The sequence below is a fragment of the Dipodomys merriami genome, unplaced genomic scaffold, assembly GCF_024711535.1.
Source record: "Dipodomys merriami isolate MVZ:Mamm:240054 unplaced genomic scaffold, mDipMer1.0.p SCAF_961, whole genome shotgun sequence".
NCBI classification, from domain to species: Eukaryota; Metazoa; Chordata; class Mammalia; order Rodentia; family Heteromyidae; genus Dipodomys; species Dipodomys merriami.
In genome coordinates this window covers 186,913-210,977 of record NW_027206581.1, presented here as the reverse complement: position 1 = coordinate 210,977, position 24,065 = coordinate 186,913, and the positions used below count along the sequence as shown (strand labels likewise).

The 24,065-nt window shown below is 54.2% G+C and overlaps 1 protein-coding gene across 1 annotated transcript in view; it reads left to right on the top strand.

The window, feature by feature from the left end:
* LOC138821914 (anoctamin-2-like) overlaps nt 1–15,970 on the top strand; it is a 124,892-nt gene extending 108,922 nt beyond the window's left edge. The window contains 5 exon segments of the mRNA XM_070014362.1: nt 3,476–3,628; nt 3,911–3,963; nt 5,928–6,109; nt 12,428–12,533; nt 15,275–15,970. Of these exon segments, the coding sequence (XP_069870463.1) occupies nt 3,476–3,628; nt 3,911–3,963; nt 5,928–6,109; nt 12,428–12,533; nt 15,275–15,529 (749 nt within the window). The 3' untranslated portion in view covers nt 15,530–15,970.
* Nucleotides 15,971–24,065: the final 8,095 nt, after the last annotated feature.

The window sequence follows — 24,065 nt, the reverse complement described above, 5'->3', positions numbered from 1 at the left end:
AAAAAGAGTGCTTTCAGTTCATATATTTTAGAGGGTCCTCCCCCCAAGTTTCTGTTTCACAGTTAGCTTATAGTTAGGAAACTGGCAAGCTTCAAGCACCTGCTTATTTGCTCATGCCTCACTGCAGAGAGTAAGGATGCAAGAAAGAGTCAAATCCACCCTGAGGCACGGGGCATGGGTCAGATAAACAAAGCCAGTGTGTGTGTGTGTGTGTGTGTGTGTGTGTGTGTGTGTGTGTGTGTGAGAGAGAGAGAGAGAGAGAGTCTGTGTGTGTGTGTGTGGGGGGGCACTCAAGTCCTCCCGGCCCCGGTAAGGTGGGGAGAGACAGTGCCCAGGGGAAGCTTACCTTGGAGTTGAGCTTGCACAGAAAAGACTAGAAAGGTAATTCCGTTAGGAGAACACAGGGAAGGGCGGTGGCCCAGCTGGCCTGGGTAGAAATGCACCAGTGGTTTGGAAGGCTTGGACCCCGGGCGAGACTCCAACATTCCAGCAACATGTCAGTCCTGAGCCCCAGAGGAGGGAGGAGCAAAGGAGGCTGGGGGAAACTTCCTCAGAGAGAAGTCGAGATCACGCCCGTCAGCCCAGCTCCTCAGGAGGCTGAGATCTGAGGATCACGGTTCAAAGCCAGCCCCGGGCAGGAAAGTCCGTGAGACTCTGATCTCCCATGAACCACCAGAAAACCGGAAATGGGCTGTGGCTCAAGCGGTAGAGCGCTTGTGTTGAGCTGAAGAGCTGAGGGTCAGCGCCCAGGCCCTGAGTTCAAGCCCCATGACCGACCAAAAAATAATAATTAAAAGAAGTCGAGATCAAGAAAGGCCCAGGGTCTTTGGGAGATCAGAATGGCCAAGGGCTTTGGATATATACACCTTGGGCTTGTGTGTGTGTGTGTGTGTGTGTGTGTGTGTGTGTGTGTGTGTGTGTGTGAATTCGCTGAAGGATTTCCAGTCAGTGATGACGATAAATCAGACTTTGTTCCCCCTCGCTCTTTCCCAGCAAACCCTGGCTGCTGCAGGAGATGTCTGTCCACTCTACCATTCTCCTTCCCCAAGTAGATGCTCAGCAAATCTGCCCTGGAGGCCGCCATGTTTAATTTTCCGTGTACCTTTCACCTGATGATCACCTGATGATCACCCATGATTCCAGTGGGCCCAAGTGTCTGGGCATGGGTGGGCCAGGGCTGGTTATTTCCGATAGCTCTTGGCTGTTGGGGTTTAGAGGGAGAGAGAAGAACACAGTTTGGGAGATCACACCGTTTTATTTGCCAGGCTGCACGCCCGCTTCCAGCTAGCGGTGTTCCGGAATGCTCTACAGCTGGCTTTGTCGAGGTCCAGTTGGAAATCAATTTATGGATTTTTTTTTTTTAAATTTTCCTTTCCCTAATTGGCTTGGCCAGGTGCTGATTGGTGGCTGGTCAAGCCAAGCTGGCTTCGATTATATACCATTCTGGAAGTTTCCGGTGTTCACTCTCAACCCGCTGTGGGGGGCTGGCTGAATTTAGAGACAAGTAGCCGTGAGGGCGAAGGCTGGTGCAGGCTGGTGGGAAACGGTTCTCATCTGATCTGGCAAGTTTGGGGTTCGTGATTTACGTGAAGGAGCGGATTATGGCTTGGATCCTCTCCACTCAAGAGTATAACAAAAGGCGGGCGCTGGTGATTCGTGCCTGACATCCCAACTACTCAGGAGGCTGAGATCTGAGGATCGAGGTTCGAAGCCAGCCCTAGGGCAGCAAAGTCCATGAGATTCGCATCTCCAATGAGCCACCAAGAAGCGGCGCTGTGGCTCAAGGGGTAGAGCGCCAGCCTGGAGCACAAAGAGGCTCAGGGACAGCGCCCCGGCCGTGAGTTCAAGCCCGAGTAACCCCTCTCCTCCCCCATACAGACACACATATGTTTGGTCGGGTGGACTCCCATGCATTTTTTTTTCTGGAAATTTCCATCTCTATTGCCTTGTCCCTCTGTCTTATCGGTCAACCCATACCCATGCGTCCATCTGGGTCTGTCTGGGCTTTTTTTTTTTTTTTTTTCATTCTTTATCTGAATGTTCTAGAATCTTGGAGCTTTGGCTCAGAGGGAGGAGCGTGGGGGGAGCTAGGACTGTGGGGGGAGATTGAAACCGGACCCCCCTCCCCCATCACCGATCGCCAGCGCTGTGTAAACGCCCAGGCCCGGGTGAAGGCACGCGGCTGGCTAGACGCGCATCCGGGTCCAGGATTTGGGGTTTCCCGCTTCTCCTTCGGTGCCCAGACCTCACACACGAAGGGGGGTCTGCTTGGGGTACAGACAGCAGATTCTTGCTCCACGGACGGGAGGCTGGGCAGTCGTGGGGGAGATTGCGCAGGGGAGGTTGGAGGGGTCCAGGGGCATCTTAGCAGCCCCCCGGGGGGCAGCGTGAGATTGTGGGGGCCAGGGAGGACGGGGGACCCCCCCAGGGCAGCTGGGAGGTGGTCCCTGCTGCTGCTCTCCTCGGTCGGGGCTGAGTCTGGATGCCTTCCCAAGAGCTCTGTAATCCAGGCTTTGCCTGTGGTACCACCCCCCGCCCCTCGTAAGTCTCCCCCTGACAGCGACCCTCCTTAGTCCCTACCCCGTGCAGATCCTGAGCTCTGTCTCTCTGTTCTCTCTCGGAAAAACAAAGCGACACCCCCCCCCCCCGTGTGCTTGTTTATGCACAGTTTTCTCCCACCTTTGGGCCCCTCAAATGCCAGACCCGGCCTCTGTCTCCTCCGTCTCCTCTGGGCGCCGTGCCTGAGTTTCTTTGGCTCAAGGCTGGCGCTCTACCACTTGAGCCACAGCGCCACTTCCGGCTTTTTCTGTGGTGCCGAGGAATGGAACCCAGGGCTTCAGGCATGCGAGGCGAGCGCTCTACCACTGAGCCACCTGCCCAGCCCGAGGCCCACACCTGTAATTCCAGGCATTGAAGTTCGAGGCCAGCCTCGACAAGACTCTGTCTCACAAACGAAAACGAATACTCCTAACAACAACAATCATCACAATGAGATAAAATAGAAGCTAAAGAGTGAGAGTGTGGGACGATTTTCTTTACCTGGGAGTTCCTTTTGGGGAGTGTTGAGTGGCTCCAACTCAGGGCCCTTGAGCGTCTGAGACGGGTGCTACACCACCTGAGCCACACACCCAGTCCTTTTGGCTTTCAGTTATTTATCAAATAGTCAAATAGGACCTGGCCTCCCCCACCTTGCTGGTCTCCACCTCCGGCCTCCTACCACCATGCTGGACCTCGGAAAGTGTTGTTGGTTGGTGTGTTTGTTTCTGTTTTCCAAAGTAACATCGTCGTGGGTTGTCAAACTCCGGCCCAGAGCTTTTCTCCTGAGGACCCTGGGTGGGGGGTGCGGAGGGGGGGCGATGGAGCTGGAGACCTCCAAGTGTTGTGGGGGGGGGTGGGGGAGGGGAGAACACCAGCCCCCCCCCCCGCACTAGCTCCCGACCCCACGGGCTGCTCCCCGCTCTGTGCTCTCCCCTAGTCATCCAGTTCGGGTTCGTCACCCTCTTCGTGGCCTCCTTCCCCCTGGCCCCCGTGTTCGCCCTGCTCAACAACGTCATCGAGGTCAGGTTGGACGCCAAAAAGTTTGTCACCGAGCTGAGGCGGCCGGATGCCGTGAGAACCAAAGATATAGGTGCGTCGTCCCTGGAAAGTCAGGGGTGCCACCTTAAAAGTCAAGGTGGGGGGGCTCCCCCCTCTCCCCTCCCCCGGCTCCCCTCCCCCCTGGGATTCTGGGAGGAGTCCAGAGCTCCCCACACCTTTCAGGATCCCCCCTTCCCTCCCTCCCCACGGCCCAGATATCCCCCAAACCTCACACCTGAGCAGGTGGGGGGGAGGGGGAGGGGAGTAGGGGGGCAGGTGGGGGGTGCGCCCAGGTGCCCGGAACCCAGGACCTCCTTCCTACTGTTCCCTGCAGGGATCTGGTTCGACATTCTCTCCGGCATTGGCAAGTTCTCGGTGATCATCAACGTGAGTGCTGGTGCTGGGTCATCCAGGGGGGGGGAGGGGGGCGTGGAGGAGGGGGGAGGGAGGTGCGATTTCCCCCCCCTGGAATCCTGGGGGAGCAGCCCCATCTCACCCAGCCCCCCCCCACACACGTGGAGGGCTTTGGGCTTCTATTCACCCCACCTGGCCCGACATCTCAGCCCCCGGCTTTCTGGGACTGCATGCTTAGTCTCCCTAAGAGAAACCGAGGTCATTAATTACCCATCACCACCACCACCACGGCCGCCGCCGCCGCAGCCCTCGAGGCCTCTGGTGTGGAGATCGGGGCTGTCCTCACAGCCAAGAACGAGGAGGAAAGAATTCCGCCCTATGCCCCCCACCCCCAGCATCTCTTTCTTCTTCTGCTCCCCCCGCCAGCTCCCCAATTAAAACAATGAGCTGGAGCCGCTCCCAGCCACCCCCCCCCCAACTCCGTCCTAATTGTGGCTTCTCCTCCTGAGGGTTGTCAATAAGAGGTCTTAATTATCCTCCCAGACGGCAGTTCCCAGGGAAGAAAAATCCTCCCCGGCCTGACCTCTGCAGAGGAAGTCCTGCTGGGATCTAGCCAGCAAGACCTCTTGCTTTTGAATTCTGGCCAGGCCCAGGCCTTCCTTGTCCCAAGAAAATATCTGCCAGTTTAGGGGAGGGAGGGGCGGGGAGGTTGAGGGGGACACAGCTTGTGTTCCCTTGGGACTCCCTCCCTTCTGATGTGGGACTTGGGGACGGGTGTTGGAAATCACCTCTTGGCATTTAGAATGTCTTCATCTTGACAAACGGACCTGGTATGGTGATGCAGGCCTGTAATCTGGGCCTACGCACTCAGGAGGTTCCCAGGGAAAGGCTCACCTTGGGAGGCCCGGTGGGCGGCCCCCCCCCCCCCCCCGGCACACAGGGAAGCTGCCACAAAAAGGTTTCTCTGGGGATGTGGGCCTGGCGTTCCAGAGGCCCTGGGGTTCCAACTCCAGCTCTCAGGCCCGAACACGGAAGTAAACAGATGTGCAGTGGGCGAGAATCCCAGCGGTGCCAGTCCTTTGAACAGCTAACCTACAGCTGACAAAATGAGTGCCCGCCAGGAAGCCGGTTCACTTGGGGTGTTGGGGTTCGGAGGTGACAATGGAACTAAGAAAATCGGGGTGCTAGCGTCAGGGGGGAGGGGGAGACCGGGGACAGTGACAGAGGAGGGACAGAGATCAGGGTGCCGTACCCTCTCAGTCTGACCTGTGGAGTCGAAACCCCTTCATACAATGATCTAGAGACAATGAAAGTATGATAAAAGAAAAAGGAAGGAAGGAAAGAGAGGGGAAGAGATGGAAACAGAGAGGGAGGGAGAGGAGAGAGAAAGACAGTTCCAGCCGTTCCCTCCAGTCCTTCTGGAACTTGACGGGCACATTGGCAGGGTATAAGCGAGTGCTCCACCAGTGCGGCTCTGATGGCCGCCGTGGGGTCGTTCCTTCTCAGGAAAGGCCGCGCCCTTCCACACCCACAGGTACCTTGACAAACAATCTAGAAACTACCGTGATCAGGGGCTCACGCCTGCCATCCCAGCCGCTCAGGAGGCTGAGATCTAGAGGCTCGAGGGTTCGAAGCCAGCCCGGGCAAGAAAAGTCCTTGGGACTCTGACTGCTCCAATAAAACTACTGGGGGGGGGGGGGGGAAAGAACCAGAAATGGCGCACTGTGGCTCCAAGCGGCAGAGCGCTGGCCTTGAGCGCGAGGAGGCTCTGGGACAGCACCGGGGCCCAGGACTGGTACCATCCTACCCTGATGGCTGGGATGACAGGTGTGACCCACACGCAGCTTGTTTTTTGAGATGGGGAGGTCTCTCGGTCTGGCCTCCAATCGCCGTCCTCCGGATCTCTGCCTCCAGACGGCTCCATCCTGACTGAGCCCTTTGTGTCTGTGTTCCTGTCCCCTCCCTCCCCTTCCTCTCCCCCGTCCCCCCCACTCCAGGCTTTTGTCATTGCTGTCACCTCGGACTTCATCCCCCGCCTCGTGTACCAGTACTCCTACAGCCACAACGGCACCCTGCACGGATTCGTGAACCACACGCTCTCCTTCTTCAACGTGAGCCAGCTGAAGGAGGGAACCCAGCCCAAAAACTCGCAGTTCGACCAGGAGGTTCAGTTCTGCAGGTAAAGTAGCCTGGAGTGTGTGTGTGGGGAAAGGGGGGGCAGAGTATTGGACGCTCGAGAGAACCAACAATTACCTAGAGCACCTGTACCGGTCGTGTTCCACGCCTTTCCTTTGCCCCTCACGTCTCCCCAGCCGCCACCGTTGAAAATCCAAACCCATGCGTAGGGGACAGGGAACGCAAGTCAGACCCATGCAGTGTGGGGCAGCCTATTCTAGTGGGTAAGAATGGCAGTTGGAAATCTCTCTAATGTGGATCCTACCCAGTAACCAGTAGGAAGAGGGATGGGTGGGTGGATGGATAGGTGGGCGGATGTGTGGATGGATGATGAATGAATGGATGGATGAGTGGATAGATGGGTAGATGGATGGGTTGATGGATGGATATGTGGATGGATAGGTGGATGGATGGGTCAGTGGATAAATGAATGGATAAATGGATGGGTGGATGGATGGGTGGATAGATGGATAAGTGTATGGATGGATAGGTGGATGAATAAATGGATGGATGGATGGATATATGGGTAGATGGATGAGTTGATGGATGGATAGGCGGATGGATGGATAGGTGGATGAATGAATGGATGGATGGATAGATGGGTGTGGATGGATGGATGATGGGAGATGGGTGGGTGGATGGATGGATGATGGATGGATGAGTGGATGAATAATGGTTGGGTAGGTCAATGGATGGATAGATGGGTGTGTGGATGGATAGATGGGTAGATGGATAAATGAATAGGTGAGTGGATGTATGTATGTACATATGGGTGAATAGATGGATGATGGATAGATTAATAATTGATTGATGAATGGATAAGTGGGTGGAGAGATTGATGGATGAATGCATATGGATGGATCTGTGGGTGGATAGGAGGGTGGATGGAATGATGGGTAGATGGATGGGTGGATGGATGGTGGATGGGTAGATGGACAAGTAGATGGATGATGGATGGGTGGATGGGTGGATGGCTGGCTGGGTGAGGAGATAGGTGATGGATAAATGGATGATGGATAGATGGATGGATGGGTGGGTGGGTGGATGGATGGATGGATGGATGGATGGGTGGGTGGATGGATGAGTGAGTAGATAGGTAGATGGATGGGTAGATATATGGATGATGGATGGATGGATGGAATGTGGATTGGTTGAGAATGAAGGAGGGACTGGTAGAGGAGCATTGTGGGAACCTCAGTTAACTGGACAGCCCGAGTCGGTGTTTATAATTGCTCCCGCCGTGGGAAATGAAGTCTGTCCTGGTTTCCTGTAGTGTTGGGCAGCCGATGACCCCTTTTTCTTCTGACCCCTGGAGATGAGGAGTCCACTAAAACCGAGGCCTTGAGCTCTAGCCCAGCATCTTTAAGAAACTAACAGTGAACGTTAGGCAGCGGCCCCGGCTCCCTACCCGAGATCCAGAGATACACAGGTAGCATGTTTTGGAGTCGGAGGGCATTAACTCAGATCCAGAGATACTCACGTAGCATGTTTTGGAGTCGGAGGGCATTAACTCTAGCTCTGGAAGTCTTCCTAACTGGGCCACTCTGTGGACTCTCCAGCGATGTTGAGTTCCGGGTGTCCTTTGCAAACCGCTGGACGAGGGCCGCCATGTTGTGGAGAATGGACAGTCGCGTGGCACCTGCCTCCCACCAGGGCAGGACCACCCGGGAGAGCTGGGGAATGACACCGTCCAAACAAGGTGTTCACCACCCTCAAGCCTGTCTGCAGGAGGCTCCTGCCAGACTCTGTATTTTATTTGCCGCCGTGGACTAAGTAGTTCCATATCTGATGGTCCAGTGAAAAGTCTTTGAAGACTCTCCCTGGCTCTGACTCCGTAGGGAGTCAAGTCACCTTTTCCAGGTGTGGCCTGCGCCCCCATCTTTAGATCTTTACCAACCACCATCTTGGCCTGGTTCTCATTAGTGCCCTAATTGGCCGGTCTGTTTTCTTTTGATAACGGCCAGTTTCGGCAGGGAGTTTTGAAGTGATCTCAGCTGGGACGGGGGAAATCTTGCCCGGGGGGAGCGGTGGCATTCATTCAATCCCACGGTGGGTGAAGATCTGGCCTCTGCGTCGCTGTTGATGGCATGAATGAACCAACCGATCCTTTATAGATTTCTAACACTTCATCTCCAAAGAAAAAAGTCGTGATCTGGGGGTGGTGGGCTGGTGACCAGCGCCCCCACCCCCCCGCCCCGCTCCCCGAATGCGCTGTTTCCGCTCTTTCTTTGCGCTCTGTGGGTTCTGGGTGGTAGATGCTGGAAATGAAGGCAAAAGTGATGGTAGGTCATATGGGCCCTCAGATCCTACCTCTGTGTTTCCATCTGCAAAAGCTAGGGCTTGGTTATAAAGGATCTCCCACGATTTCTTTTCTGCTTAAAAGAAAAAAAATGTAACAGCCACACTTGCCATCCCAGCTCCTCAAGAAGCTGAGGTCTGAGGATCGTGGTTCAAAGCCAGCCTGGGGAGGGAAAGTCCGTGAGACTCTGATCTCCAAGGAACCACCAGGAAACCGGAAGTGGCGCTGTGGCTCAAAGCGGTAGAGCGCCAGCCTTGAGCAAAAGGAGCTTGGAAATAGCGCCCAGGTCCAGAGTTCAAGCCCCAGGACTGACAAACACAAAACAAAACTGGCCGCCCAAACTTACCCGGCTATGGGTCCTGAGAGAAGCCCTTGTGCTGATATGACCCCCAATTGTGTGGGGTTTTCTGGCTTGGGAAAGGTTTGATATTCACATGCCCCAGAGCCCTGGTCTCCTTGAACAGAAGAAGTGTAGTTCACAAATCACCTTTGGAGAAAATTAGTTTCCTTCATTATCCTTCATGCCAACGTCGGCATCCTTCATCCAAAAACCCAAACTCTGAAAATTCCCTTCTATAGGAAACGATTTCAGCCCCGGCCACACAATGTCACAAGTAGAAAACCAAGCAAACAAATCGAACACTAGGCAGCCTGGCTACAGGCACTGGATGATTCCGTCTGTCATAGACAGTGAACCCGGGGATGCGTGTACACGATACGTTTGAGACCGCGTGTGAGTTCTGTGTTTTGTTTGAGTCCCGTACGCTAGGTGTCTCGAGATACAAAATATCCCACAGCCTGGCGCCGGTGGCTCACGCCTGTCATCCCAGCTACTCGGGAGACTGAGATCTGAGGATCGTGGTTCAAAGCCAGCCCCGGGCAGGAAAGGCTGTGAGACTCTGATCTCCCCAGAACCACCAGAAAACTGGAAGTGGCGCTGTGGCTCAAGTGGTAGAGCGCCAGCCTTGAGCTGAAGAGCTGAGGGACAGCGCCCAGGCCCTGAGTTCAAGCCCCACAACCGACAAAAACAAAAAATCCCACAGACTGGGGGTAGGGTGGGAAAGGGGCAGAATCTGAAATCCTTCAGGATCTCCAGCACAGCGTAGGAGCGGTAGTTATGGGGTTCCCCCGATATTTGGGATCAGGGAGTGGGATTCTTTGCCCTGGAACCGCCCCCCCCTGCCCCGGCCCCCGTGGAAGATGAAGAACCCTTGGGTATCAGGAGAAGGAGCCGTGAGGACCTCTGAGGTCCTGAGGGAGAGGAAAGGTTTACTTTGGGCGCCTGGTTGGGTGGGGCTTTGTGCTCGCGGTTGGTCCATGGATCCGGTTCTTCTGGGGCCTGCGAATGTCACATATCCCTGACGTTCTATGTTTCCTGCAAGCCAGAGAAGGGACCGGAGTTCCACCATCCCCTTCAAGGACATAACCTGTTCCCCTCTCCTCCCCGCTCCAATAACCTAAAGACCTCTCCTTAAGCTCCTCCTTTTAAAAGTCACTGCTTCCCAAAGGAGGAAGCCTCGGTGCACAGGGGATTTGCGTGAGGAGGGGGCATTTAAGGCCCAAATGACAGCCACGACACAGAACCCAGGCAGAGAAAGCGGCGGAAGCCGTGTCCCCACCTGCCGACCCCAAAGCCCCGTCCACCCCCCCCCCCCCCCCGTTCCGAGCCCCGAGCTCAGAAACCAAACAGATGATGGTTGGCACGGTGGCGAATATTTCTATTCTGCAGGCCAATCGCCTTCCTCTTCCTAATGAGTGTTTTCGGGTTACTTGGTGAGCACATTTGATAAGCCTGACTTCTTAGGACACTTGGAAAAAAAGAGAAAGTTATGAAATCTGAACCTACGTTGGCGTGCAAACAGCCAATTAATTATTTGCTTGGCGGCTTACAGCAATCTGTGTGCTTCAGATGATGAATCACGGTTCATTAGTGGATGGTAGAATCTCTTCAGAGGGACCGTGGGTAGAGGACTAGAAAGAATAGAATAGCATGGAAAAGAATAGAATGCAGCAGAATAGAATAGAATAGAATGCAGTAGAATAGAATAGAATGGAAAGGAATGGAATGCAATAGAAAAGAATAGAACGCAATAGAATAGAATAGGAAGAGGAATAGAATAGAATGCAATAGAATAGAATAGAATGGAAAGGAATGGAATGCAATAGAATAGAAAAGAACAGAATGCAATAGAATGGAATGCAATAGAACAGCATAGAATATAATAGGAATAGAATAGAATAGAATGCAATAGAATAGAATAGGCATAGAAATAGAACAGAATTAGAGTAGAATCCCAGTGCATTGTTCCCAGCCGGGAAGGAGCATGCTCTCTGTCATTTTCACATCAATATACATATCGTATATATGCATATATATATATTTATTCCTTACTGTAGACTATAATTGTCTTTGTTTTTAAAGCTAGCTTTGGAAAGAGGAATAGCGCGCAGTTCACAGATCCACGATGCATTCAACTGCTCTCCGTTGTTTCCTGCCGTGTCCGTTTTCTCTCTAGTATCTGCCAGAGGCCACCTTTCGCTTTCCCCACGTGGAGGTGTTTTCAAATAGAATTTTCTGGAAAGACCTGGGCATTTGTCCCCCCATTTCCCCCCCCCTTCCCAGCTTCAGTTAGATAGCTGTGCCTGGTAGATTCAAAACATATTTTGGGACCTCAGGGAAGGGCCATGGGATTTTTTTTTTTTAAAGCCGTGGTAAGTTCTGGAAGCAGAATTCGATTTTGTATGGATTCCTTGCAGGCTGGCGGGGGAGGGAGGCTGTGGTTCTCATACCAGGTCTCCAGCAGCTGTTCCCCGGTAGACAGAGCCCTGGCCTGGCCGCTGGGGGCGGCGGCAGAGCCTGGGGGGCCGGAGCCCCCTCGGTAAGGGGCGGGGGGGGTGCACCCCCTTTCCTGAAGGTTTGGGGGAGACAGGGCCTCCCATCATGGGGGTCTTCTCTGGGCCCAGCCCCTCTGAGATCCACTTTCTCCTCCACGCAGCCGAGTCTCGGTCCCCGGGCCTGGCGGGGAATCTCTGTCCTGGGCCAGGTCTCTCCCCGCCGGCCCTCGCCGCGGTGGCTTGGCCTGGCTTTGCACCCGGATGTCACACGGAGCTTTGGGGACAGCTGTGATCGGCCCCTCAAGGCTTGGGGAGCTGCCAGGCCCTCCTGGGGAGACTCATGCCCCCCCTTCCCGCGGCCCGGTCTGCCGCTCTTCCTTTTGTCTGGTGGGGAACACCATCTTCTCTCCATCCAGGGCTGGAGAGACGCCCCCCCCCACTCTTCCTGTTTAGGAAGCGTCAGCCCCAAGGGTTGGTGGGAGAAAGTCCCCTAAGGTACTGCGGTGGGGGGGGGGGAACCTGGCTCCGACCAGATTCGAACCCAGAACTTGGCTTCCACCTCTTCCTACCGGCCAGGAGCTGCGGAGCGGAGCACCGGAACCAGAGCCCAGCTGCCTTTTGGGGGGCGCCTGGCTGGCTTGCACGAATGAACGGCGAAAGGGTCCAGACGCTGAGTGTGCCCCCCGGCCCGGCCCGTGTCTGCCGCATTTCTTCCCCCTGTCCTTCCCAGCCCAGGGGTCCCCCCCATATCCATAGAAGTCACGTGACACGCCCCCCGTTGGCATGGGGTGTGGGGGAGGAGCCCAGGAGGATGTGTTGGCCCCCCATTCCCCGCAAGCCCATAGACTTCACGCAAAGCTTTGCGGGGCGGGGGGGGGTCTCCCCTTCTCTACCCGCTCAGGGTCTACAGGCCAGCGGGGACCAAGATGGCCCCGTGGATTTCAAGATACTCTCATGAGCCCAAGCATTCAAATCTGGATACTGGAAGAAGCTTTTTGGAGACACACACACACAGACAGAGATACAGACAGAGAAACAGAGACAGAGACAGAGAGAGACACACAGAGACAGAGAAGGAAAAGCCCTTTCCCAGCCGTCTTTCGCTGGCGTGGACGCCTTTCGTTGTCTGGACCCCGGACCTTCCCTCCCGTGTCCTCCCTGGCTTAACGTCAGGCTTCTCTGCCACAGGTTCAAAGACTACCGAGAGCCTCCCTGGGCGCCCAACCCCTACGACTTTTCCAAGCAGTACTGGTCTGTCCTGTCCGCCCGCCTGGCCTTCGTCATCATCTTCCAGGTGAGCGGGAGCCGCACACCGCGCCCAGCCGCTCGGGGCCAACCCCAGGGCCCCCAGCCAGCAGCCTGCGTCCCTCTGGCTCCCTCTCTTTGTGTCTGTTCTGGGTTTGAACTCAGGGCCTGGGCGCCGTCCCTCAGCTCAAGGCTGGCGCTCTACCCCTCGCACCACGACACCACTTCTGGTTTTCTGAGTGGTTCATGGGAGATCAGAGTCTCATGGACTTTCCTGCCCGGGCTGGCTTCGAACCGGGATCCTCAGATCTCAGCCTCCTGAGGAGCTGGGATGACCGGCATGGGTGTCCCATGATCCCACGATCACCAGCCTGGGATTCCCCGGGAATCTACCACTCGGTGTACGGAGCTGCAGAAAGGAAAGAGTCTGTCTCCGAACGGGACAGGCCCGATCGCGTTTTCTCCCATCGTTCCGATCCTCGGCTAGCTGTGTGTCCCATCAGTCCCAAGTCAACATCTCTCTCTCTCTCTCTCTCTCTCTCTCTCTCTCTCTCTCTTTTCCCCGGAGCAAATGTGGGGGGGGGGCCTTCCAGGGGAGGAGGGGGGGCGCCGCTTTACATGGACGGCCTTGACAGAAAGAGCACAAAACCCCGAGAGTAAGGTTTCCAGACAGATGCGCGGAGTCGATTGCATGGCCGCTCGCTGGCTTCTCACGGAAACCTCAGATGAAGGCAGGAAAGTGGGGGGAAGAGGGGGGGGCTGTGCCCTGAAATCAAGATGGCCCTGAAATCAAGATGCCCAGCGCCCTATCTCATCTCCGCAGACACAAAGGGAAAGGGGCGGGGGGGGGGAAACCCAGGAGAGGTTCAGGACTTTTCTTCTTCCCCTCTCTCTTCTGGGGGGGGTGTCCTTCCTCTGTCCCCCCCGCACCCCACCCCGGTTGATCCTTATCTCTACAATAGCCACAGCTCCAGTTGCACCCCTGAGATCCTCTGAGCCCCGTTTCATTCCCACTGGGGGGGTCCTGCCAGTCTTCCAGTGGGAAAAGAGAGGCATCTCCCCCCCCGAGCCCCCCTCAACCCTGAACACGAGACCCCGGATCCTTTATTCTTCTGCTCCCCCCCTGGCTTTTGTAGTCCTCCCCCCCCCCCCCGCACCGAAGGCGGCTCTCTGGAGAGTTCTAAGGTATCCCTGCCCCCTGGGGAGCCCCCCCCAGACCCACAAAAACAAGAGGAGCCCTGTATCAGGTGAGCTTTACCCGAAGACAGGTGATTCCACCTCGGCAGAGATGGGGGCGATTACGTGGGAAATGTGGCACCCGGACATTCCAGCCCCACCCCCCCACGACCGCCCCACCTTCTCCACAGGGCCCCCCTACCTCCCCCCACCCCCATCAGACTCCCAGCTTCCCATGCCCCAGGGGCTCAGGCCTTCCCTCGGCTCTGGGGGTTCAAGGGCTCAGCCACTGCCCTTTGTGGGGTGTAGGGGGGTTCTCAGAAGGAAGAAGACACCCCCCCCGTGTGCCCCCGGCCTAGCAGAGGAGGGTCTGGGATGGATTGGGGGAGAGGAGGAAGAATGGGATGCAAGGCCCGACTTCCTGGGGCCCTGCCCGGCGGGGTGGGATGGGGGGTGGGGGTGGGGGTCCCTGCCCACGGCACAGGTTCTATTTGTTGGGCTACAAGGGTGGATGAAAGGCCCGGAGTGAAATTAAAAGGTAATAAGACAATAGACGGCATTAGAGCATAGACAGAGAGAGAGATGGGGGGAAGGGGGGGGGAGAGAGAGAGAGAGAGAGAGAGAGAGAGAGAGAGAGGAGTGAACACAGGGAGAGAGGAAGATGAGGTCCTCTGACACCAGATCTTGTCTTAGGACTTTCTATTTCACACCAGGTGAAGGCGTATATTTATCCTGATCAATTTAGGTGATATATCAATAAATAAGAGCCAGTGTAGGGGGCCTGGGAAGGTGGCTCCGTGGTAGAGCGCTCGCCTTGAATGCATGAGGCCCTGGGTTCGACTCCTCAGCACCACATAAGCAGAAAAAGCCGCAAGTGGCGCTGTGGCTCAAGTGGTAGAACGCCAAGCCTTGAGCAGAAGAGCCGAGGGACAGCGCCCAGGCCCAGAGTTCAAGCCCCCGACTGGCAAAAATAAAGCAGACTGGTGGCTGGATCAAGTAGTAGAGCACCACCTGAGCAAGCAAACAGTTAACTGGAGGAGAATCTAAATTCAAATCTCAGTAACACCAAACTCCACCATTAACATTATTAATAAGAGTAATAAGCCAGGCTCCGGTGGCTCCCGCCTGTCATCCCTGCCACTCAGGAGGCTGAGATCGGAGGATCGCGGTTCAAAGCCAGCCCCGGGCAGGAAAGTCTGGGAGACTCTGATCTCTAATAAACCACCAGAAAACCAGCAGTGGTGCTGTGGCTCTAAGTGGTAGAGCACCAGCCTTGAGCTGAAGAGCTGAGGGACGGCACCCAGGCCCTGAGTTCAAGACCCACGACCGACCAAAAAAAAAAAAAATCAAACAATCTGGATTGCTGTGATGATAAAGGTGATGTGCAGAGGGTGACTGTGATCTAAGTCAGGTCCTGAAGAAATACACCCACCCCATCACACGTGGTTCTGAATGAGTCCGTCCCAGGGATGTAGGGATCGATGCCAGAGGGCTGGCGGGGTTGATGATGGTGGAGGTGGACACAGGGTGGACACGGTCACTCAGCTCCTCATGGGAGGGGGACCACACCCCCACACCCGCTCACCCCGCCCCCCCCACCCGCCCCTCCCCCAGAACCTGGTGATGTTCCTGAGCGTGCTGGTGGACTGGGTGATCCCCGACGTCCCCACCGACATCAGCGACCAGATCAAGAAGGAGAAGAGCTTGCTGGTGGATTTCTTCCTCAAGGAGGAGCATGAGAAGCTCAGGCAGGCCGACGAGCCGGGCCGCAGCAGCCAGAGGAGCCGCCGGGCGGCCAGCTCGGCCCCGTCCGCCCGCAGCCAGCCCAGCAGCCTGGCATCCTCCGGGTCCCAGCACACGAATGTGTGATCAGAGACCAGAGAGGGTGCGGGCACACACAGCACAGGTTCTCCAACATCCCGGCTGCCTCTCCGGTCTGATTACCCCCCCCCCCATCGGCTTCCAGGGCCTGGAAGTGGGGGAGACAGAGAGGGGGGGGAGGGAAGGGGGAGAAGCCACGTTGCTTCTCAGAAACTCCGAGCTTAACATTTCTCTTAGGTTCCCCTGTTAAGCTAGATCTTCGTGGGGATTGGTAACCCCACTAGTTGGGGGGGTGCTCTCCCCACCTCAGAGCTTCTGGGGTCCCTCCCCCGCACCCCGATCACTGGAGGTCGAAGGCACAGTCCGGGTCTTCCCACCCTGCCATCCTGGCCTCCAGGGCTCGGCGGGATCGGCGGCCCCTCTGGACCTGGGACTGGGCAGCAGGTTAAGTGACAGACCAGGCCATGGGCGGGGAAATCGAGGACCCCCCACGGGGGGCCGGGGTGGGGGGGAGGGCTCTGAGCCATGGCGGGGAGGGGCCGGCTCAGACTTTCAAATAGTCAATAAACGGGAACCTCCTTTGTAAAGCTGGTCTGGTCTGGTCTTGGCCGTCTCCGGTCCCTCCTTCCTCTGTCCCCCTCGGCCTTCCTTCCTCCCCTCCATCCCTTTCTCTCTCTCCCTTCGTCGAGGGTAGGGAGGGGAGCCTTTCACCTGGCAGGAGAGAAGTGAAGTTTCTAACCTGGAAACACACACATGCCGGGTATGGTAGCGCCTACCTGTAATCCCGGACCCCAGGAGGAGAGTTTAAGGCCAGCCCTGGCGACCTAGGAGATCTTGTCTGGAAATTCCACCAACGAGAATGAAGACAGCTCTGGATTAGGGAGAATGGCAAACAGGGTAGCACCGGCCAAGGCACGTTACACCCGGACGCTGATCTTTGAGAGTAAGATGGTGTAAAGATCATGAAAAATATAATTAGAAAAAGAACTGCTGGGCACCGGTGGCTCACGCCTGTCATCCCAGCTACTCAGGAGGCTGAGATCTGAGGATCGCGGTTCAAAGCCAGCCTGGGCAGGAAAGTCCATGAGACTCTGATCTCCAGTGAACCACCAGAAAACCAGAAGTATAGCTGTGGTTCAAGTGGTAAAGTTCCAGCCTTAAGCAAAAACCAAAAACAAACCCCCCAAATCTCAGGGACGGTGCCCAGGTCCTGAATTCAAGCCCCAGGACTGACACCAAAAAGAAGAAGAGAAAGGGGGGGAGAAGGAAGGAAGGAAGGAAGGAAGGAAGAAAGGAAGGAAGGAAGGGAGGGAGGGAGGGAGGGAGGGAGGGAGGGAGGGAGGGGGGGAGGGGGGGAGGGAGGGAGGAAAGGAAAGGGACAAAAATGACATAAAACCCTTCTTTTCCTTCTTTCTCTTTAAAGAAATAATGTATATTTTAAATTCTGTTGTGAGGTGCAAAATCAATACTGTGGGCAAAGAAAAATCACTCATTCTCCTGTTCCTCTTTTTCTTGCCTGTCCTGGGGCTTGAACTCCGGGCCTGGGCACTGTCCTGAGCCTCTTTGGGCTTAATTCTGGTGCTCTACCCCTTGAGCCACAGCTCCACTTCTGACGTTTTCGGAGTAGTTTATTGGAGATGAGAGTCTCACAGACTTTCCTGCCCGGGCTGGCTTTGAACCCTGATCCTCAGATCTCAGCCTCCTGGGTCGCTGGGATGACAGGTGTGAGCCACCGGTGCCCGTTTCTGTTCTCCCTTTCCCCAAAGTAAGGATTTCTAAGGCCTTGCTTTATTTGGGGTTCCTGTGTGTTCTGAGAGAGCACATTGACATGACCTAGCATTCAGTTTGCAAAGCTAAAGACCCACTTACAAAGATGCAAGAAAAGGAGCATCTAGATTAGAAAGTTGAAGTCGTCTGAGTGTTTGCCTCCAAGAGATGACTTCAATTTCCCTTGAAAAACAGAAGAAGAAGAACATAAACAGTTAAGATGACTGCAGAGCTTCTAGCCTTGGTCCATAGCAGCTGGGAGAGAAGTTGGCCAAGGGCTTGTGGATAAACACTGCGGGGCTGAGTGGTTTGCCTGTCTCCCCTTGCGAAGGACCGAGCCAAACAAAATCAGGGTGATGGATGGTTGGAATAAACAGCCTTGATGGGTATTTTCTTTATGTGCTCTTTGGTTTCTTAAAAAAAAAAAAAAAAGTTAGGCACTGGTGACTCGTCAGATCTCAGGAGGCTGAGATCTGAGGATCATGGTTCAAAGCCAGCCTGGGCAGGAAAGTCCATGAAACTCTGATCTCCTACAAACCGCTCAGAAATCTGGAAGTGGTGCCGTGGCTCAAGTGGTAGAGCACCTGCCTTGAGCTGAAGAGCTGAGGGACAGCGCCCAGGCCCTGAATTCAAGCCCCTCAACTGACAAAAGAAAAAAGCTTGGAACAGAAATAGAAATAAAACAGAGTAAGAAATAGAGGATAAAGGAAAACCTTTATGAAATCTTCGCCCACAGCCCTTTCCTAGTCAACCTTGTCTTAGATTATTGATATTGTGACAATGGGAATTTAGTCTCAACAAAGACCCAATCACCGGGCACTGGTGGCTCATGTCTGTCATCCCAGCTACTCAGGAGAAGGTGGAGATCTGAGGATCGTGGTTCAAAGCCACCCCGGGCAGGCAAGTCTGTGAAATTCTTTTTCGTCTCCCATGAACCACCAGAAAAACCAGAAGTGGCGCTGTGGCTCAAGTGGTAGAGCACCAGCCTTGAGCTGAAGAGCTGAGGGACTGCTCTGGGCCAGTCTATAGCCAGGAGCTTCAGACTCTCAAAAAGGAAGGCCCAACCTCCTCCCTGCCGCCCAGCTCACCTCGAAAGTGCTCCCTAGCTTCAGCACCCCTCCCCATACCTCTCTATCCTCTCTCTGTCCCGTTCTACCCTCTCCCCACAGGATTCTCCTAGAGCAAGCACACTATGCCCTGGTACACAACGCCTCGCAAAGAAAAGCGATCCACCCTTTTTCATGAAGCTGCTTCCCCAAGCACCAAGACACACAGAGAGGTGTTCGGGTTGATCTTGTTTCCTGACTGCATTTTGCCTGTGGAGGGATGGCTTGGCCGGGTTTTCTGTTCTTAGTCCATCATCCTCTGGGTCAAAAGACTGTGGCTGTGGCAGTTAATCTGTGTTCTTCTTGGGGAGGAGGAGAGGCCGAGGAAAGGCCTCTGGAGTCAGAGTCTTTCCCTTTCCTGCTTTCCTCCTCCTTGCTCTAGCAACACATGACAACTAGTTCTTGCAACTGAAAAATTTCACCGGGATGCATCCTCTCCTGTCCCCACCCACCAGCTGTAGAGTTCATTTTCCACAGGGTGTGCAGTGAGGATCAGATGTGTTTCTTTAAATAAATAACTATATATATACAGTTATTGTAAAGGGGTTACAGTTAACATACATATGTATATGTGTATCTGTATCCATACAGATGTATTCATAATGTGCCCAGAGTAGAAAGAACCAGACAATTTGTACCGTCAGTTCTTTTTATTCTGAAAAAAAAAGTCCTTTTTTTTTTTTCAGTACAAGTATCAATTCTAGGATTCCAGTACACACATTGCAACTATCAATTCCAAAATACCAATATTCTTAGTTGTCTGTCCTGTGGTTGTGTGTGTGTATGTGTGTGTATTGTGTGTGTGTGTGTGTGTGTGCATGCGCACACATACTGATTGGTCCTGGGGTTTGAACTCAGGGCCTGGGCGCTGTCCCTGAGCTTCATTTGCTCAAGGCTGGGTCTCTACCCCTTCAGCCACAGCGCCACTTCTGGCTTTCTGCTGGTTCCTTGGAGATCAGAGTCTCACAGACTTTCCTGCCCAGGTTGGCTTTGAACCTCAATCCTCAGATCTCAGCCTCCTGAGTAGCTGGGACGACGGGCATGAGCCCTGGATGCCCGGCTGGCCAGTTTACGCTCCTCCTTTAAGGCTGCTCTGTAGCCAAAGTGACCACTTCCTGGCTTCCTAATCCTAAACATGACCTCCGTTTCCCCCTGCCCATCGCCTTGTCCCCCGTCCCAGTGTGCCCCGAAGGATGACCGATGTGGACCAGGCCGCTGCCCAGGGAGGCCTGGCTGGCCTGGCCCAGGCGAGATCCCAGGTGGGGGAACTCGGGAGGAGAGACGCACTGGCTGCCCCATCAGAAACCTCATCCAGGAGTTTCAGACCCTGCCGCTTTCCTGGCAAGATGGCAGCACAGTTTGTCAACTCTCTGTCCCCTCTCCTCCCCCATCACCTCGAATCCGAAGTCTCTTCCTGAAGAAACGATCGTTTTCTGACCCGATCATAAGAGAAGAGAGAAGCAAGCCTGGAACAGATAAGAAAATAATCTAGCAAGGAGAACAAGTCACAAAGAATACAGCCCCAGCTCTTCACACCATTTTATCCAGACCAGAAGGTAAAGCTAGCTCACAACAGCCAGGGAGAAAAGGAGTGGGGGTGGGGGAGAAAAGGAAGAAGATGAAGGTGAAGGAAGAGGAGGAGAAAGAGGAGGTGGAGGAAGAGGAAAAGGAGGAGAAAGAAGAGGAAAGGAGGAGAAAGAGAAGGAAGAGGAGAAAGAAGAAAAGGAGGAGGAAGAGGAGGAAAAGGAGGAGGAGGAAGAGGAAGAAGAGGAAGAAAAAGAGGAAGAAGAGGAGAGAGGAGGAAGAGGAGAAGGAGGAAAAAGAGGAGGAGAAGGAAGTGGAAGAGGAGGAAGAAGTAGAAGGAGGAGGAAGAAGAGGAGAAGGAGGGGAAAGAGGAGGAGAAAGAAGTAGAAGGAAAAAGAAGAAGGGGAGGAGGAGAAAAGGGAAGGAGGGGGAAGAGGAGAAGGAAGAAGTTGAAGGAGGAGGAAGAAGGGGAGGAGGAAGAGAAGGAGAATAAGAGGAAGAGAAGGAATAGGAAGAGAAGAAGGAGGTGGAGGAGGAGGTAGAGGAGGAAGAGAAAGAAGAGGAAGAGGAAGAGGAGGAAGCTGCAAGCTGTAGGCCAAGGAAACTTCCCAAAGGCCCAATGGGAATGGCTGGAACCCAGGCTCTCCCTGGCCTTCCCTCCCTCCCTCCCTCCCTCCCTCCCTCCCTCCCTCCCTCCCTCCCTCTCCACCTCTCCTGCAGACACATGTGAGAGTCTCTGCTCCCGGACATGCAAATGTCCTGGGCGATTTCATCCAGCCCAGGTGACGGAGCTGGGGGATCCACCGCCCCTTCCAGGCCGGTCACGCTCTGCTCTGTTGGGCACCGCTCTCCCGAATCCCCTCCCTCCGTCCATCCTGTCCCATCCACCAAGGAGGAGACACAGTGGACCTGTCCCCCCTCCCATGTCCCCACCCCCTCTGTCCCCCCCCCACTGCACACACACACATACACACACACACGCACACACACACACACACACACACACACCCCTCATGCTCTCCTCCTCATTTTTATTCTATATTTTTAAAGTTTTTCCCCAGCTGACCCCCCTTTCCCCCTTCCCTTCCCTTCCCTTCCCTTCCCTTCCCTTCCCTTCCCTTCCCTTCCCTTCCCTTCCCTTCCCTTCCCTTCCCTTCCCTTCCCTTCCCTTCCCTTCCCTTCCCCTCCCCTCCCCTCCCCTCCCCTCCCTTCCCTTCCCCTCCCCTCCCCTCCCCTCCCCTCCCCTCCCCTTCCCTTCCATTTCAGGATCCTTCTTGGTTGGCCTAGAAACAAGGCCCGATCTTCTTCTTAGAGCAAAATTCCTCCCCCCCCTGCAAAGAAGGTTTCCTGTTGGCTCTGGGGAGAATCCTCGTTCTGGTAGATTCTGGCCTGCCAAGTTTTTCCTTTCCACCACATCACCTAAAAAAAAAAATCTATTTTTTAAATTAAATACTTGTTACTGAAAAGAGGATGCGCAGAGCAGCGACAGTTAGATAAGTCAGGTGAAGCATACATTTTTTTTTCCTTTTTTTAATCAGTCCTGGGACTTGAACTCAGGGCCTGGGCGCCGTCCCTCAGCTCTTCAGCTCAAGGCTTGGCGCTCTACCCCTTGAGCCACAGCGCCACTTATGGTGTTCTGGCGGTTCATGGGAGATGAGAGTCTCACGGACTTTCCTGCCCAGGCTGGCTTTGAACCGCGATCCTCAGATCTCAGCCTCCGGAGTAGCTGGGGAGCCACCGGTGCCTAGCTTGAGTACATTTCTTTTTGGACCCTGTTCCCCCTTCCCTGGCTCTCTCCCCGTTTTTCCCTCCCGTCCCCACCCACAGGTGATAGAGTTCATTCTGGACCTTGTGTCCAGTGAAGACCACGGCTGCGTTTGTCCATCCTCATCCCTCCATTTCTGTGCCCCCCGTGACAGAGAAACCAACACACGAGACAGAAAGAAAAGGAAAAAAAAACAAAACCCCTCCTGTTTCCAGTTCCTGGAGTTCATTTGGCTAAATATGATTCTCATATGATCAGAAAGAAGCCTTGTGCCTTCCTATGCGTCTCAGGAAGGTTCTGGAAGGCTGTTGTATTGCTTTGTCTGGTGGTCAGTTTCTGTCCTGGCTGATTTAGCATTTGAGACACCTGATGAGCTCTAGCAGATTCTAGTCTATTCTATTCTGTTCTGTGCTATTTTCTTTCCCAGTTTACCCAGGCTGTTTCCCCCCACACCCCAATTTCCCACCGTATGTCTTTCGTGAGCCCGAATTTCAGCCCAAAGTTTAGCCTTGAATGTCCAGCGCCCTTTGGACATCCTAGGAAAAACTTCACTTTATCTCAAAGTGAATTCCGCCCCCTCCTGCCCCCCGCCACCCCCTCTCCTAATCGAATCCCTCCCGTAAGAGTCCCCATTGTCCTAGATGCCAAACCTGTCTCCCATGGCCAGGATCCCAGACCTCCAAGGGTCTCGACGCCTTGCGTCTTACTCCGTCCAAAAACCATCTCTCTTTCATCCACACACGAGGCAGGAAGGAAAATAAAGCTAAACGGACAGGCCACACACGGTCTGACCTCTGCTGATAGAATTTCCAGCCTGCCCGTGGCTGCGATCAAAAGCCTTGGGGTGGCCCTCCTTCCCTTTCTTCTCCGACCATGTCGGCAGCGCCCCAGCAGATCTCATCGTTTCTCCCAGGGTCTGACTGCTTCTTCCCAACGACACCTCTCTCTGTGCAGAATCCATCCTCATCGCACCGGGGTCATTGCTTCAAGTCCCCGGATTGTTTTTGTCTTTCTTTTCTGTGGTCCTGGGACTTGAACTCCGAGCCCTGGCTTTGTCCCTGAGATCTTTTGTCTCAAGGCTGGTGCTCTACCACTTGAACCACAGCACCACTGCGGGCTTTTTTTTCTGAGTATAATGTATTAGAAATCAGAGTCTTATGGACTTTCCTACCCGGGCTGGCTTCGAACTGCGATCCTCAGATCCCAGCCTCCCGAGTAGCTGGGATGACAGGCGTGAACACTGGTGCCTGGCTTTTTACGTCTCTCCTCAGCACCAGCCTTGTGGGCACAGTGTCTGTTTGAAAGTGACCCAAACTGCGGCCCTGCTCAGAGCCATGAACGGGGCGGTGGGGGGAGGGGTTCCACACTCGCTCAACATAAGAGCAACATCTTCACCCCCCCCAACCTGGATTGCATTCCCCCCCACCCCCCAACTCTGAGGGTGACTTGGGTTCAAAATGCTAGACAATGCAAGATGTAGGACATCAGTGTAGAAACTGCTGCCTACCCTGGGCAGAGAGAGAGAAACGGAGAGACAGAGACACAGAGGGACAGACAGACAGACAGACAGACAGACAGACAGAATATTCATTTCAATAATGTTCGAAGGAATCAAGAAAAAGCAGAAGCTAGAAAATAATAGCAGAGTGTGCAAATAAATCGCGACCATTGTTGACACGTGTGACACACACACACACACACACACACACACACACACACACACACGAATCCTATCTGAATGTGGAAAATTATCCACCAGTGAAAATTACAAACGAACGGCTTCAGGCACGAACACGGCATTGTTACCACAATGTTGGACAACAAGAAACAGCAATTCAGGGCTGGGAAGGTGGCTCAGTGGTAGAGCGCTTGCCTTGCATGCCTGAGGCCCTGGGTTCGATTCCTCAGCACCACATAAGCAAAAAGAAAAAAGCCAGAAGTGGCGCTGTGGCTCAAGTGGTAGAGCGCTAGCCTTGAGCTGAAGAGCTGAGGGACAGCGCCCAGGCCCAGAGTTCAGGCCCCATGATCGGACCCTCAAAAAAACTTTGGAAACATATATATATATATATAATGTGTATAATATGTATATAATATATGTGTAAAATTATACATAGAATATTATACATAGAATAATAGACATAGAATAATAATACACACATATATGGTACATATGGCAGATACGCACCAAAAACATGCCACAGTATCGTTTTTACTCAACAAAATGGGATTTTAAGACAAACTTTGTCAGAAAGACCAAAGAGAGACACAGTAAAGCCAGGGCCGTGAATATTCAGCAAAGATAATTCAACGATTCCCAAACACATCGGCGTCTACTCATAAAACCTGGCAATATCGAAAGCCAAAAGAACACTGGGACTCAGCTACGGCCGAGTCGACGATCGCTTTTTAAACATTTTTAACG